Source organism: Protomyctophum parallelum (genome assembly GCF_964188405.1).
Source record: "Protomyctophum parallelum genome assembly, chromosome: 1".
NCBI lineage: Eukaryota > Metazoa > Chordata > Actinopteri > Myctophiformes > Myctophidae > Protomyctophum > Protomyctophum parallelum.
In genome coordinates this window covers 76,446,118-76,460,827 of record NC_139697.1, presented here as the reverse complement: position 1 = coordinate 76,460,827, position 14,710 = coordinate 76,446,118, and the positions used below count along the sequence as shown (strand labels likewise).

At 45.6% G+C, this 14,710-nt stretch overlaps 2 protein-coding genes across 2 annotated transcripts in view; one reads left to right on the top strand and one right to left on the bottom strand.

The window, feature by feature from the left end:
- rtn4rl1a (reticulon 4 receptor-like 1a) overlaps positions 1-9,376 on the bottom strand; it is a gene marked incomplete at both ends in the record, with an annotated part of 170,196 nt that extends 160,820 nt beyond the window's left edge. Inside the window, one exon of the mRNA XM_083759832.1 lies at positions 9,352-9,376. Coding sequence (XP_083615958.1) covers positions 9,352-9,376 — 25 coding nt within the window. The remainder of the gene's footprint in view (positions 1-9,351) is intronic.
- Positions 9,377-13,797: 4,421 nt separating this feature from the next.
- LOC310855003 (ATP synthase F(0) complex subunit C2, mitochondrial-like) lies at positions 13,798-14,409 on the top strand (the record flags this gene model as incomplete). The annotated part of the gene is made up of 1 exon (XM_083759818.1): positions 13,798-14,409. The coding sequence occupies one exon, from the start codon at positions 13,798-13,800 to the stop codon at positions 14,407-14,409; it is 612 nt and encodes a 203-aa protein (XP_083615944.1).
- Positions 14,410-14,710: the final 301 nt, after the last annotated feature.

Below are 14,710 nucleotides of genomic sequence, written 5' to 3'. Positions count from 1 at the left end.
TTTACATGTGGGTCCTTTCTCACTCTTATTTTATATCCCTTTCTGTTATTGAAATATACTTGTGTCCATTAAGCTAAACCCATACATGCCCATATTGCCCACCCCCAAGTCCAATGCAATGTATAGACTATGAATAAAATACTTTATTTTGTATGTATAAAGTAAAAATGTGACAACTAAATAATTTAAAATACATTTCCAAAAAGGAGTAGTAAGAATCTTATCTAATCCAAACCCTTTTCCACAATAGTATTCAATCAATTGTCATCAGAACTTTGACATCCATAAAACCAAATCATTAACCAAAAATAAATATCGAAGAAGAATAAGGAACACAATTTAAATATTTCCTGGCAGTTGGTTATTCCTAGCGTTATACTGTAGGCCTACATTATTTGTGCTGTCTTAAATTCTATAATATCCATGAATTGAAATGTTTTTGACATGCTCTAAATATCCAGCAGCATGAATTATCCTTACATCTCTTTTTAGAGAATAACTATTGCATGTAATGAAAATGTATGTAGGTATTTCCCCAAACCTTAGAACGTGTGGTTACGTGGTAACCTATGTTCTCTGAGTGAAGAGACTATCTCTCCACCCAACATATTTCATATGTATGGGGAATGTCCCCACCTCACTTGTGACGTGGATACCTCTTTAAGACACACCAGTGCACTGGCACGCACGGGTATATAAGGCCCAGGTGGTGCGTGATTACACTGGTTTACTTGATCGACACCGCTTCTGAGCGACATCGAGGTGGAGAGATAGTCTCTTCACTCAGAGAACATAGGTTACCACGTAACCACACGTTCTCTATCGTATCAGAGACTATCTCTCCACCCAACATATTTCATATGTATGGGGAACTCTGTAAGACACCTCGTGAGGAAGCGAAGCAGTCCCAGAACCCCAAAGACAACACCAGTGGGCTTCGACCCAGCACATACTGAATTTGGAATGATTCATCATGTATGTTCAATGTAATGTATTTACAACCCCTGGAACGGCCGGACAGCCAGACGCCATCCGCCGCCAAATGCTCAGGCGCTAGGCGCCACCCAGAGCCCGGCCCTGCAAGACGCTAAGGCCAGAGACCACAGGGGTGAAGGGCCGCCCAAGCCAGCCCACTAGACGCAAGGCTGGCTTGACTGGTGAAGGTGACAATGACACCCACCGCTGAGTAGCATGCGAGACCAACTCCCCGAAGGGAGCGAATGCTGCATGTTCAGCCGGTATAACCGGGTGAATGTACATTAGACGGAGTAGACTATGTCGCCGCTGTGCAGGTCTGTCAGAGACGCACCTTTCCACAGCGTCCCCAGGTGGAGTGTGCCTGCCCTCCAGGCGGCACTGGTACTCCTACCTGTTTGTGTGCTGGATAACCTCTGTGATCCATGCACTCTCACTTGAAGCACTCAAAGAGCTGGTTCGTTACTCTGTGGGCCTTGTGTGGCCCTGGCATACGAATCTAATGCTCCAATAGGGCAGAGTGAGGACCGACTCCGTCTCTGTATGTCTACTGTCTGTATGACGATGGTAGGACAGAGCTCAATCACCTGATTGAGACGTGCCCTTTTGAAAACATTGGGGAGAAAGGCCGGTTTGGGGCAAGACTATACCATCATCCGGCATAGGCCTGCAGAGCTCATTATGGATTGACAGAGCTCGCAACTCCCCCATTTCTCCTTGCAGATGTGACACCGACAAGACTGCTGTCTTGAGCATGTCACGCTCACTGACTAAAGGTCGTAGAGCCTCCGGAGCTAACCCCAGATGGGCCTGATTGGGTCCCTAACCTGAGCTCCTCTGGGCCTCAGGGCACCCTTCAGGAAATGCTCTTCCTTTCTTTGTAACGAGGTTACTGCAGTCTGCAGGGCCTGCGCTCCCGCTCAAGTCAGCCTGCCGAACACTCGGTCAGCTGACTGTTGAAGCCCTGTTCTCTGAACCGGAATGATCCTTATGTCACATCACGGTTTTACAAGTAAAAAGTGGATGGCCTTCGTTTTTGTGCATAGTTCCCATCGCGTTTATGCTGCGGAGCTAAGCACACACCCAGTGAGAAGGGTGCTGGATGCCACACTGATACCACATAATGGTAGAACCTGATAAATGCTGACAGCATCGATCAAGAGGCTGTCCCACAAAACTCAGATTGGAGGGCATCTCGCCGTAAACCCATGCGGCAGCGAGGCCTTGTGTGGAATGTGCACATGTTCCCGTTGGGGCTGGCCTGCCTGCCCACCTATATGCCTGCTGGATTGTTTCACAAGCCAATGAGTGAAGTCCAGTCTTGGAGACTATCTGCCTAAGACAGTTAGGCCCATTTACCCTGCTCCACCACCCTGCTTATAGGAGGGTGGGAAGGGTGAAAATCAATAGACTAGTCAGTCTATTGACTGACTCACACTCTGATCAGGCCGTAGGCAAAATGCAGGGATTGATGGCGACAACACCTAAGCATTGCCATGTAGGAAGCGGCAGCACCCCTCACTGACAGAGACATTCTTGTGGCTGACACTGCAGTGCTAACAGCAAGAATGCTGTCCTGTGAGAAGCCATTGCAGCCCAAGTCTCCACGGGCTTAATTGGCTCATGCCGTAAGGCAGACAATACCACTCCCCGAGGAGGGACTGCTGGCCTATTGTGTGAGGGATGAACGGTATGAGGACCAACTGGGTGACTATTGTGTCGCCCTTGTGTGGGACAGCGGCCCGCCATGTTGCCAGATCCCTGGCCTAGCCACACGATTACCTCTGGATGAGGAGGGAGCTCAACCGGTCTCCAACACACAGAATTACACCCAGGTGTTTAAACGGCCATGCCGTAATACAACCTTATGGTGGTTCTGCTCACCCCTGACAGTCTCGTCACATTCTGCTGTGTGAACAGCAGTGTGAATTCGCTGGAACAACGTGGAACGTGTAAACTGACGCTGTCAACGATACGCCCACGTAGTGCATGACTGTGAATGACAGATAATGCACTGGCTGCATGTTCAGAAGAGCCGGAGGCACAAAGTGCACCATGATTGCCCTCAGCCCTAAGGGGCGGAGGCACAACCTGAGGGTGGCCCGACTCACTAGAGCAAGGGACAGAGTCCCTGCTTTGCCCTCTAACACATGCCGAGGAGCGCTGCGGACTGTGAGAGTTGACGCCTGCAAGGCCTCTTGTTGAGGTGCCGGCCTAGGTGCCCAAAGTGCTGCAGGTGCCTGGCCACGTTGTTGTGGCACTGCACCTCTGAGCGAGCACACACCATTCAGTTATCCAATTTAGGATGCAAAGGCCCTCCCGCCAAGGACTATGTCCAATCGGGGGGCTAGACATATGCCGAATGGGAGGACACGGGACTCGAAGGTTCTGTCATCTAAGACAAGCCGGTCAGTGCGTCAGACCCGGGATCTGAGAATAAGCATCCCCGGTCGAGCATGGCAAGCCAGTCGCCTTGGAGGATGGCCTGTAAGACCCTCAGCCCTTCCTTGCCGGGAGTGCTGTAAGCAGCACCCCACCCTCCCGAAGACATAGTGGAACCCACCCAGGGGTCCACCTGAATTGTCTTCCAGGACAACCGCTGTCCCGAGAGACAGCGGGTGGGGTCTGGGGCCTTAACTGTCAGGACTGAGGTATGGGCTTAGCCCGCCGAGCACATTTTAGCCATACCCTGCCGGTTGGCCTGTAACCGGACCCGTAGGTCCCTGGAACTGCCAAACCTGACTGGGGTTGCACAGCCTGAGGGGTGACCGAGGCAGGCTACTCATGGCCTTGCCGGAGCATTCCTGCACCTCCTGTGCACCTCCACAGCCTCCTTAGGATGCTGTAGCAAAGCACTGGCCTTTTGGCCAAACATGGCCGGTGGCTCAATAGGCAGCGTGGGGGAGCTTGTCCTCCTATCGCAGCTTGGCCTGGGGCTGCCACAGACGGCACCTCACCAAAGGGCATCAATAGCATGCCTGCTGCCACTGCCTGGGGAGCCTGAAAGCCAGTCGCTGCAGCTCCTCAATAAGGTCCGGGCCCTAATGGTCACATAAGTGCCACATATAAGCCGGTGCTGAAGCAGTGACAGAATAACCCTGTGTTGACTAGCTGTGCCTAGATAGCCATAGTGCATTCTCGGGATGAGAAGGAGCTTACTTTGTGGTTTCGAACCGGTAACCGGATTATACCATGCAAGTTTACACCTATAGGTGCGTGAACGGCCTTGCCGTGATACACCGTACAGAGTATTCCGCCCGACAGCCGCGGCACACTCGAGTTGCCAACATTGGCGAAACTACATCACGGACGCGTGAGCTGACACTGTCAGCAATACGCCGTATATACAGTAGTGTGCAAATGGCTGTGATTTCAGGGCTTGCTCCTGGCAGACTCAGCACGTCCTATACACTGTATAGTGCGCTACTACACCTGAACGCGGAAAGCTGACTGCCACGGCAGCCATACGCTCATCCTGTCTATGACAGAACCCACGGTTCGGAGGATGAGCTTGCTCCGTGGCGTCCCCCGTCGCACGGGTTCTACCACGCAGTCTACACCGGAGTGCGTGAACGGCTTTAGCCGCAATACACTCAAGTGAGCTCTCTCTCACGAGGCGAGGCAAAAACACGGCACTACAGATGCGGAAGTCGCCCCAGCGACAATACGCCTGTATAGTGCGTTTTAATGCTATAGCCTGGCCGGGCTGTTGTTTTGATTGATTGATTTACTGATTTACTAACAGCTTGCAGAATTACAGTACATTTCGAGTACAACTCAATACAAATACTGTTAACAGAGAGTGGGCGATACCATAAAGCATTACACTTGTTTACAATAGGGCCCACCATCTTCAATTCATCAAAACATTTAGAGACGTACGAATATACACAACTATATTCACTGCGCACTCGCAGGTCCCCTCCAGCCCACAGAATATGCAGCATGGATGCGTGAATTGACGCCATGCCAATAATACACCCATATAGTGCGTTGTATTCCACTGCCTTTAAGGATTACCGGGCCACTGGTCCTGTCTGTGTCACTGCACTCAGATCGACAGACAGGCTACACCACAGGAGCGTAAACTGGCGCCCCGCCAGCAATACCCCTGTATAGTGTGTTATATGGCCGTCGGATTCCTTCATTCCTCCTAGCCTCAACTGGCAAGAGGAAGAAAAACATACAGGAGTCAGGATCTTCATGAGCTGCTATCAGCATGACCAGGGAACCCACAGGTCACCCACTGGTCATGGCCATCCTCTGTGGGCATATGTGCCCCACGCAGCCCCAGAGAAACCCCTGCTGTTTCCATTTAATTCAATACCTATATACACTATTATTTTAATATGTTATATTAAATATATACAAATTTAATTGCTTAAACATGCTCAAAAAACGGGGAGTATAGTAATGTGCTTGAGAAGTGAGGGCACAATTTACCCTATGTGCAATTTACACTGCTGTCTCTCAGTCACATATTGATATTCATGTGTTGTTTGTTTGTTTTTTTCTCGGTAACATGTTTCATGTGGACCCCAAAGACTAGCTGACTGCCATGGCATCAGCTAATGGGGATCTTTCCAAATAGAAAAATAACTAAACAACAGCCAGCTGAGTTCTATAGTCTCTCTCTCTCTCTCTCTGGAGGAGGTTGCACCTGAATTTCCTAGCTGCACTGAGACACAGAGTGTTTGAGTTGGAGACAAACACTCTGCTCCAAACGTTTTGCATTATATAGTGTATATACGTATACCAATTTCCACTGTTTGGTCCACTAGAACAGGGATTTATGAGAGTCTCCCTCGACTTTCCAGGCAACAATTTACCCTACGATATATCACCGTGCACTGGAGACCAAACTTTGTTTGTTGTGGAATTAGCTCGTCCTGTCTATGACTGACAGGACCCACGGTTCGGAGGATAAGCTTGCTCCGTGGCTTCCCCCGTCCGTACGGGTTCTACCACGCAGTCTACACCAGGGTGTGTGAACGGCTTTAGCCGCAATACACCCCAGGGAGCTCTGTCTCTCACGAGGCGAAGCAAAAGAACACAGCACCAAAGACGCGGAAGCCGCCCCAGCGACAATACGCCTGTATACTATACACTAGTGTATAGTGTGCTGTGTTAAATGATAAGCCTATAGCGGGGCTGATGTTTCGCTGCGCCAAACGCAGGTCCACTCCGGCCCACGGAATATGCATCACGGATGCGTTAACTGACACCAAGCCAGTGATACAAACGTATAGTGCGATTATTCCACTGCTTTACAGGATTACAGAGCCAATGATCCTATAGCGGGGCTGATGTTTCGCTGCGCCAACCGCAGGTCCACTCCAGCCCACGGAATATGCATCACGGATGCGTTAACTGACACCAAGCCAGTGATACAAACGTATAGTGCGATTATTCCGCTGCTTTACAGGATTACAGAGCCAATGGTCCTGTCTGTGTCCCTGCCCACAGGTCGACAGACAGGCTACACCACAGGACGCGTAAACTAACACTATGTCAGCAATACGCCTGTAACGGTGTTTTGGCTGGTGTTACCCTGTTTTTGTTTGCTATACCTACAAACGAGCTGTGTGACAGCAATCCAGAGAGGAGCGATCCACGCCAGCTCTCTAACCTGCCTCCAGCAGTGGATTAATCCGGCTGCCAGAACTCGTGAGTAGTTGCTTTTCAAAAAGTCTAAAAAATGCAGTTATTGTTGATAACTTGCTCTGCACTTCCGTTGAGGAGACCACGTCTTGGACTGCTCGGTGGAGATCAAAAAAGCAGTGTAATCACGCACCACCTGGGCCTTATATACCCGTGCGTGCCAGTGCACTGGTGTGTCTTAAAGAGGTATCCACGTCACAAGTGAGGTGGGGACATTCCCCATACATATGAAATATGTTGGGTGGAGAGATAGTCTCTGATACGATAGAGAACAGCAATTTAAATATGGTAGAACCAGTGAACAGAGAATACGGAGTGATTTATGGTGCCAACCTAGTCCCCATATATGGGGGACAAGGGGAGAGCAACGGACTTGAACTCATGCTTCCTTCATGCCAAGTGTCGAGTGCCGAGTGTCCAAGTTGCTCCTTTACACCTGACGGGGGAGTTTCCCTGGTTGGACGTAGCGCGTGGAAGGAACACGTTATTCCAACCAGTTCCTTTCCCCTCCATCAGGCGCCCCGGCTGGCCAGGGGGAGGCAGTTTAGTGACCAGGATTACTGCATGTTTTTTGTGAGGGTACCTACCCTAGGGGACACGGGAAGAACATGCAAACTCCACACAGAAAGGCCCTTTCGCCAACCCCGCCTTCGGGTATGGGCACTGATGACGCGGAGGAGGAAACACGCCGCCAGCACCCACAGCGTCCCGAGCGGGAATCAAACCCAGGACCTTCTAGCTGTGAGGCGACAGCACTACCAACTGTGCCACCTTCCCCCCGACAGCCCTAGAGGTTTAGGCCGCTACGCAGGCCTCACACTTGGACACACGCGGATCCGACCACCATATATGGGCATGACCCCTTTTGTGCCCATATATGGAGCTGAGCGATATGTTTGCGCCTGAAGCCATGACGACACATTGAGGTTAGACAACATACTCCATTTCTGGCCGTACTGTGTAGATGCATTGGGAACTGCAACACGAACTGCATGGTTATGGCTTAATCAGCCATGCATTCCGGATTAGGTTTTGTTTTAGCTTTTCTGCCTTTAGCCTATTGACAGTATCAATTGAAGACAGACAGGAAAGAGGGAGGGAGAGACAGGGAGACAGTGCAACATTATGACATTCTTGCAACAGCAGAATGTCAGGGTCCTTAATTATGGCAGCAAAAGAGGACAGGCTAGAGAACTACTCAATAAAATCGTTAGTGTAATTTAACCATTTTTAACTCTGAGAGTTTAAAATGTAACCAAAGGGAGTCAAGGGACTGATCGAGCGGAGTGTACTGAAGAACCTGTATGCCTGCCTGTTAGGATATAGTCAGTCTGGTGTGTTGTATTGTGTGGTGATATGACATCCAGAACCACAGCTTTCCCCTCTTGATTTGGAACATTGTGTTGGTGGCCAGCCGTTCTTGTATGCCTCCATAATCTATAGCTCTAGTCTCCTCTAATCTCTAGTTTTCAGACGTAAACCAAGTAGTGGCTAAAAAAACTCATTCGTGATGTGACTCATTGTGAGCTTGTAGATTGGCAATTTTAAATAAATCAGGCTTAAAGGATAGTTCACCCCCAAAATAAAATAAAAAGTTATCGATTACTCCCCCATGGAGACTTGAATTCATGGATATTTTTTTTAGTTTTTGTCGCATTCCTAAACCGATACTTTGATGACCAGCTGCCTATGCTCCCTATACTGCTGGTCATCAAGTTATTGTCTTAGGAATGCGACCAAAACCAAAAGAAATAATAGTCTCAAGACAAGATAAAAAGGAATGAGGCAACAACGAAAAAACGAGGCTGCTCTGGTGTCTTTTGGATTTGTAGAGTAAAAATGGAAAAATACATGATTTTTATTTTTATTTTTTGCTTTAGAATGAAAAACTGACATGGCTTTTTTGTTTTTTCAACTAGAAGTAGAAAAGGAATTATCCGTAGGCAGTGGGCACCCTGACCTCCGTGAAGTTCACCTTCTGCTTTTCTGCTCATCTCGTCGTGACCATCTACTACAGGAGATTAGTCTCATTAACACGGTGCACAATGCATGAGGCACAGCAGCGTAACGTAACTGATTATTTAAATCTACGTCCCCGTGGACAGGATCACTCAGAATCTAATGTTATGCGTTATTATTCTACACCTCCAAAAGGTCAGCCGTCAAGCACACAGGATAAATCCTGAGCTTCACATTTTGTCAGGTGAAAACAATATGTTCTTTTAACTGCCTCCCCATGGCGTGATGGAGGGGAAAGGAACTGGTTGGAATAACATGTTCCTTCCACGCGCTACGTCCAACCAGGGAAACTCCCCCCTGGCAAGTGCAAAGGACCAACTTGGACACTCAGGCATGAAGGAAGCATGAGTTCAAGTCCGTTGCTCTCCCCATGTCCCCCATATATGGGGACTAGGTTGGCGGAGGGTGTGTGTACTGTGTAGAGCCTAGGATCACATTCGATAATAATTATTGACACAGGGGTGAAAAATGGGTTACAAAATCGTGGGTTAAAAAATAAGATAGAAAAAAGAAAACAATATGTCCAAAAAGGAAAAAACTGTTACTTTTCAGAAAGTGCATGGAAAAGATAATCTGTTCCAAAAGTTATTATTTAGTCTTGTAAGATCTTGTAAATACTTTTCATTGGTTAAATATTTATAAAAGCCATGCAATGGCCATGCAAGCTTGGAAATCGTCTATTTTTGTCCGACATACCAGAGTCCGTCGGGGAGTCCGACATTGTTGAACCACCCCGCTCGCCCCAGGACGGGAGTCTCCATTGCCTCCCTATTTTTGCTACTTTTGGCCACTTGCTTGACTGCTTGTGATGAAGTAGTACATTAATGTGTGTATATGGAGATACAAGGTTACTGCCCAAAAACAATGATTTGGAGTTTATGTTTGGAGCGAAGTCTCCAAAGCAGACATACAGTACATACTGTACACTTAGAAACAATTAAAAACAGGACAGGTAGACTACAAGAGTTGTGCGCTGTGAACTTACAGTGTGAAGTGCCCTGGAAACACTAATTGTGTTGTGACACAGGTGCGTCCTCTCTTTGTGTCGCAGTCCAAGGATCTGGAGACAAATCGATGTCAGGTGGAACAGAACTGTCAACACAGTGGTAATGTCTGTAATGGATTGTTGTGTTGCTAAAACATTGTGTAAAGAAAGACAGAGTGCCTATAATAAGAATGTGATTTAGCCTTTATGGATCCCGACAATCCACCTGCCTTTATTTTATTCAATTAATTAATTTTTACGGCATGGACCTGTCTGGAGTTCACTTCTGTGACCTACACAGGTCATAGATGACCTGTGTAGGTCTGAGACCTATACATTACACAGGATCCATGTGCCGTTTCTTTCTCCAGTATGTGGATCCGGAGATCCACATATTCTCCTAGTTGTTTTCTCTCACACAGATGAGGGAAATGCTGCAGGGATTCCGCTCTTTCGACGAAGCCCATTCTTCTGTAATTATTTTTAAAGCATTGTGGGAGTTCCATTCGAACCACTCAAATCACACTAATCTTGATGGAACGGCCACACTGTCTATTTAAGCACGCCAACGCTCCCACTTCCATGCTCAGCATCTCTGGGCTCGATACCTCTACTGCCAGTTTGTCAGTGATTAAACGCCTACATCAGGAGGCGTGTCTGAAGCCTGTCCTGGACAGGGTATCTGGACATAAAAACAAATCCATCCCCAGCCTCTTCCTGTAGTAGCAGTGGTGGTTGAAAGTAACTAAGTACATTTACTTAAGTACTGTGCCTATAGTATTTTCAATTTCCAATACTTTTACTTCTACTTCACTACATCTCGGATCTAAATATTGTAGTTGTAACGTGTCATGGTTGTAACATGCACATTATCTCTTGATTGATCAATGCCATCATGACGTCATCACGTCAGCATATGTACAGCAAAGTACTCTATGTGCCCAGGAAGTTTCAAGTGTTTTCCTTCATCCTAATGGGAATTATTGATGGAAAACTGGCTTTTCTCAAAATGCGTAAACATTTTCACCTTGAGTATCTGTGGTCTACAAATCTTTTCTTTGATGTTGATGAGCTAAAATGGACATGGATGTCTGTATGCTTATGTTCTTCATTAGTTTGCATCGTTTTAGACACTATGCACATTAATTCTGGTCTGTAAGCAACACCAAAGAAGGACTTGCAAAGTGGTTCAATTGTAACACACGCCATGTCATATCATAACATTATATGGAATATTTACATATTTGACATATTGGCCAATATTATGTTCAGTCAGCTATCTTTCAATTACAGAGTGTATTCTAAATCAGTTTAGGGTTGTATAACATTGTACAACTCAATCAATCAAACGTTTTATCTTTTTTGTGTAATCAATGTATTTTCCCATTGAACTGACTCAAATGCCCAAACTGGTACACCCGGTAATATTTAATAATTCCCTTATGTTTGATACATTTTCTTATCACATCCATGGTATGAAAACAATGTTAACTAGAACTGCACTCTGTCGAGTGCATACTTGCTTGTTGCACACTAGTAGGCCATAAATGGCCAACTAGTGCGCAAGCAGAGCGCGCAAGTCCTTTCGACCGCTGTAAAATGTCAAATCTCAGTATCTCTGTGAAGGAACGTTTGAAATGATTAATGTTTAGATGTAACTATTTGCTACCTACTTTATACATATAAACATCTAGTATTATTAAGTATGATTCAAGTTTCTATCTATATAAGAAATACTGTTTTAACGTTGTAGATATATTCTGGATCCCTTTTTAGTTTTTCAGAGACAAATAAATCATTTATATGTGTTGAAAAAAAGGTATATAAACTGAATTAAAATATGTTATACAGTATAATTTTTCTGTAAACGGTGGAATCTCAATATCTCTGTGAAGGAACATTTGAAATGTCTAATTATTAGGTGTAACTATTTACTACCTATCTACTTTATGCATGTAAACACCTAGAAAAAAATTATTGTATGTATAAGAAAAAAATTATTGTATTAACAAAGTATTATTTATTGTAAATTGTCAATTATTTTAAATCTATTTCATGTTGGACTATAGTGATATTAATACTAAATCATGATCAGAGTATTATGTGTCTCTAACTTCAATTTCTTTAATAATACTTTCACATTTGTTAAAATATACATGATCTAAAATACTTCCGTAATCTGTAGTTGGATTTGTATTTAATTGTTTAAAGCCTAATTTTGACATGTAGGTCTTTATACTTCTTTCTATCTCAGTATTATGGTCTTCATTGAAATCTCCTATTATACTCTATACTCTATACTGTATAAAGTGTGTAGTTGTAAATTGATTAGCGGTATACTGTGCCTGTGTTGCTGGACCAAATGACCACAAATGACCATATTTCTTACGTCATCATTAAGAGCTAGTCATACACATACACACCACGTACTCTGGTCCCAGCAGATCAGGCACAATTTGCTATTTTATTTTTACTGATTATGTATATAGTATACGTATGACTAGCTCTAAATGATGACGTAAGAAATATATATAGTATATATATAGTATATAGGCATATACTATATATGTATACACTCTATACTCTATACTGTATAAAGTGTGTAGTTGTAAGTTGATTAGCGGTATACTGTGGTTACTTTGCGCCAAAAACCGTGACAGCTGTTCCGCCATTTGAGGCTTACGCAGAAAAACATCAAATCTGTGCCTGTGTTGCTGGACCAATGATGACGAAATGACCATATTTCTTACGTCATCATTTAGAGCTAGTCATACACATACACACCACGTACTCTGGTCCCAGCAGATCAGGCACAATTTGCTATTTTATTTTTTACTGATTATGTATATAGTATACGTATGACTAGCTCTAAATGATGACGTAAGAAATATATATAGTATATATATAGTATATAGGCATATACTATATATGTATACATATATACTCTATAATCTATACTGTATAAAGTGTGTAGTTGTAAGTTGATTAGCGGTATACTGTGGTTACTTTGCGCCAAAAACCGTGACAGCTGTTCCGCCATTTGAGGCTTACGCAGAAAAACATCAAATCTGTGCCTGTGTTGCTGGACCAATGATGACGAAATGACCATATTTCTTACGTCATCATTTAGAGCTAGTCATACACATACACACCACGTACTCTGGTCCCAGCAGATCAGGCACAATTTGCTATTTTATTTTTTACTGATTATGTATATAGTATACGTATGACTAGCTCTAAATGATGACGTAAGAAATATGGTCATTTCGTCATCATTGGTCCAGCAACACAGGCACAGATTTGATGTTTTTCTGCGTAAGCCTCGAATGGCGGAACAGCTGTCACGACGAAGGAGACCGGGCGAAACTATTACTTGCGCGCTCTGCTTGCGCAAGTAAAGAGTTGCTTCAATGAAATATAATTGATTTAAACTGAAAATGATATGTTTAATGGCATTTTCTTTGCGTTGTGCATTCATGGCGCATGCCGTTACAATTAATCCCATATGCGCAGCAAATGTAACACTGGAACAGCGTCCACTTTCGGTTTAATAACTCCCGACCTGTTTCATCAATTGAAAAACTTGAAGTGGTTTAATTATGATAGCAGACATGTGTAGGTCCTTTAGCTGAAAATATTAAATATGTAGATAAATGGATCTCTGAGTAAAAGAGTGAAAAAATGTTACAACCAAAAATGACTCTCCGTATTGTGCCGTATTACATGACTCGACACAATACGGAGAGTCATGTAATACGGCGCAAGTAATAATAATGAAATGTCTAAAAAAAGTTCAAGATGAACAACTTTATAAACAGCTTTTTCCTCTAGGACATCATATTTCCATGTGTGTGCGTGCGTGCGTGCCTGCCTGCCTGCCTGCCTGCCTGCCTGCCTGCCTGCCTGCGTGCCTGCCTGCGTGCCTACCTGTCTGTCTGTCTGTCTGTCTGTCTGTCTGTCTGTCTTGTCTGTTGAATCGGGTGGATGGAACCACCGATCTGATCGTTATGCCCATATATAGAGATCCGGTTGTCCAGAACCACATATGGGCAATTTGGGCATATACCGATGACATCTATGTGAGCATAAAATGGACAATGGACGCATTTATTGGTTGAATTCTTCCTGTGCTGTATACCGTCTCTCAGGTTCCAGTAATGTATGCCTGCACCAGGTTTATCAGCTCTCCTGCTGTGCTCTGTGGGGGGTCCAGAGTTCTGGCCCAGCCCGTCTCATTCTCCACCCACAACAGTCCTCACACCACGGTGGAAAGGAAGGCCTCAATGCCAGTCAGCCGGTCTGTGCTGATGAGTCCTTCTTCCATCCAGAACAGTTCAGTCTGTAGAGACATCAACACAGCCGCCAGGTTCATCAGTTCCCCTACGGTGCTCCGTGGCGGCCTGGGTTCCAGAGTTCTGGCCCGGCCAACCTCCGTCTTCAAGAGACCTGAACCCACAGTGGGAAGGCAGGCCCCGCTGCCAGTCAGCCAGTGCCAGTCTGCGGTGCAGAGTCGTTCCATCCAGACCAGTTCGGCGTGCAGAGACATCGACACGGCCGCCAAGTTCATCGGCGCCGGTGCGGCCACAGTGGGCGTGGCCGGATCTGGAGCCGGGATCGGAACAGTGTTTGGAAGTCTCATCGTCGGCTACGCCAGGAACCCGTCGCTGAAACAGCAGCTGTTCTCGTACGCCATCCTGGGGTTCGCCCTGTCAGAGGCCATGGGGCTCTTCTGTCTGATGGTGGCCTTCTTGATCCTGTTCGCCATGTAGACAACAACAGCACCTGGCTGGCACCGCCCACACAGTCTACTCCCACATCCTGTCTGACTGCCCCACCCTACGGTACAGAATGGGAAATTTAACTAAAATAAATCACAAAAAAAGAATGGGAATTGTGAATAGCTATTAAAACTTCCGATTATACAATTATTATTATAAAAACATTAATCTAACAGCATCAACCTACGTTCTCAGTTCCTGTTCTTATTTTGGACCTTTTTGTCTGGCTTTCAGAAATTATGGCAGTAAAAGAAAGTCTAAAAAAACAAAAGAAAACAGCACCACTCAAGTG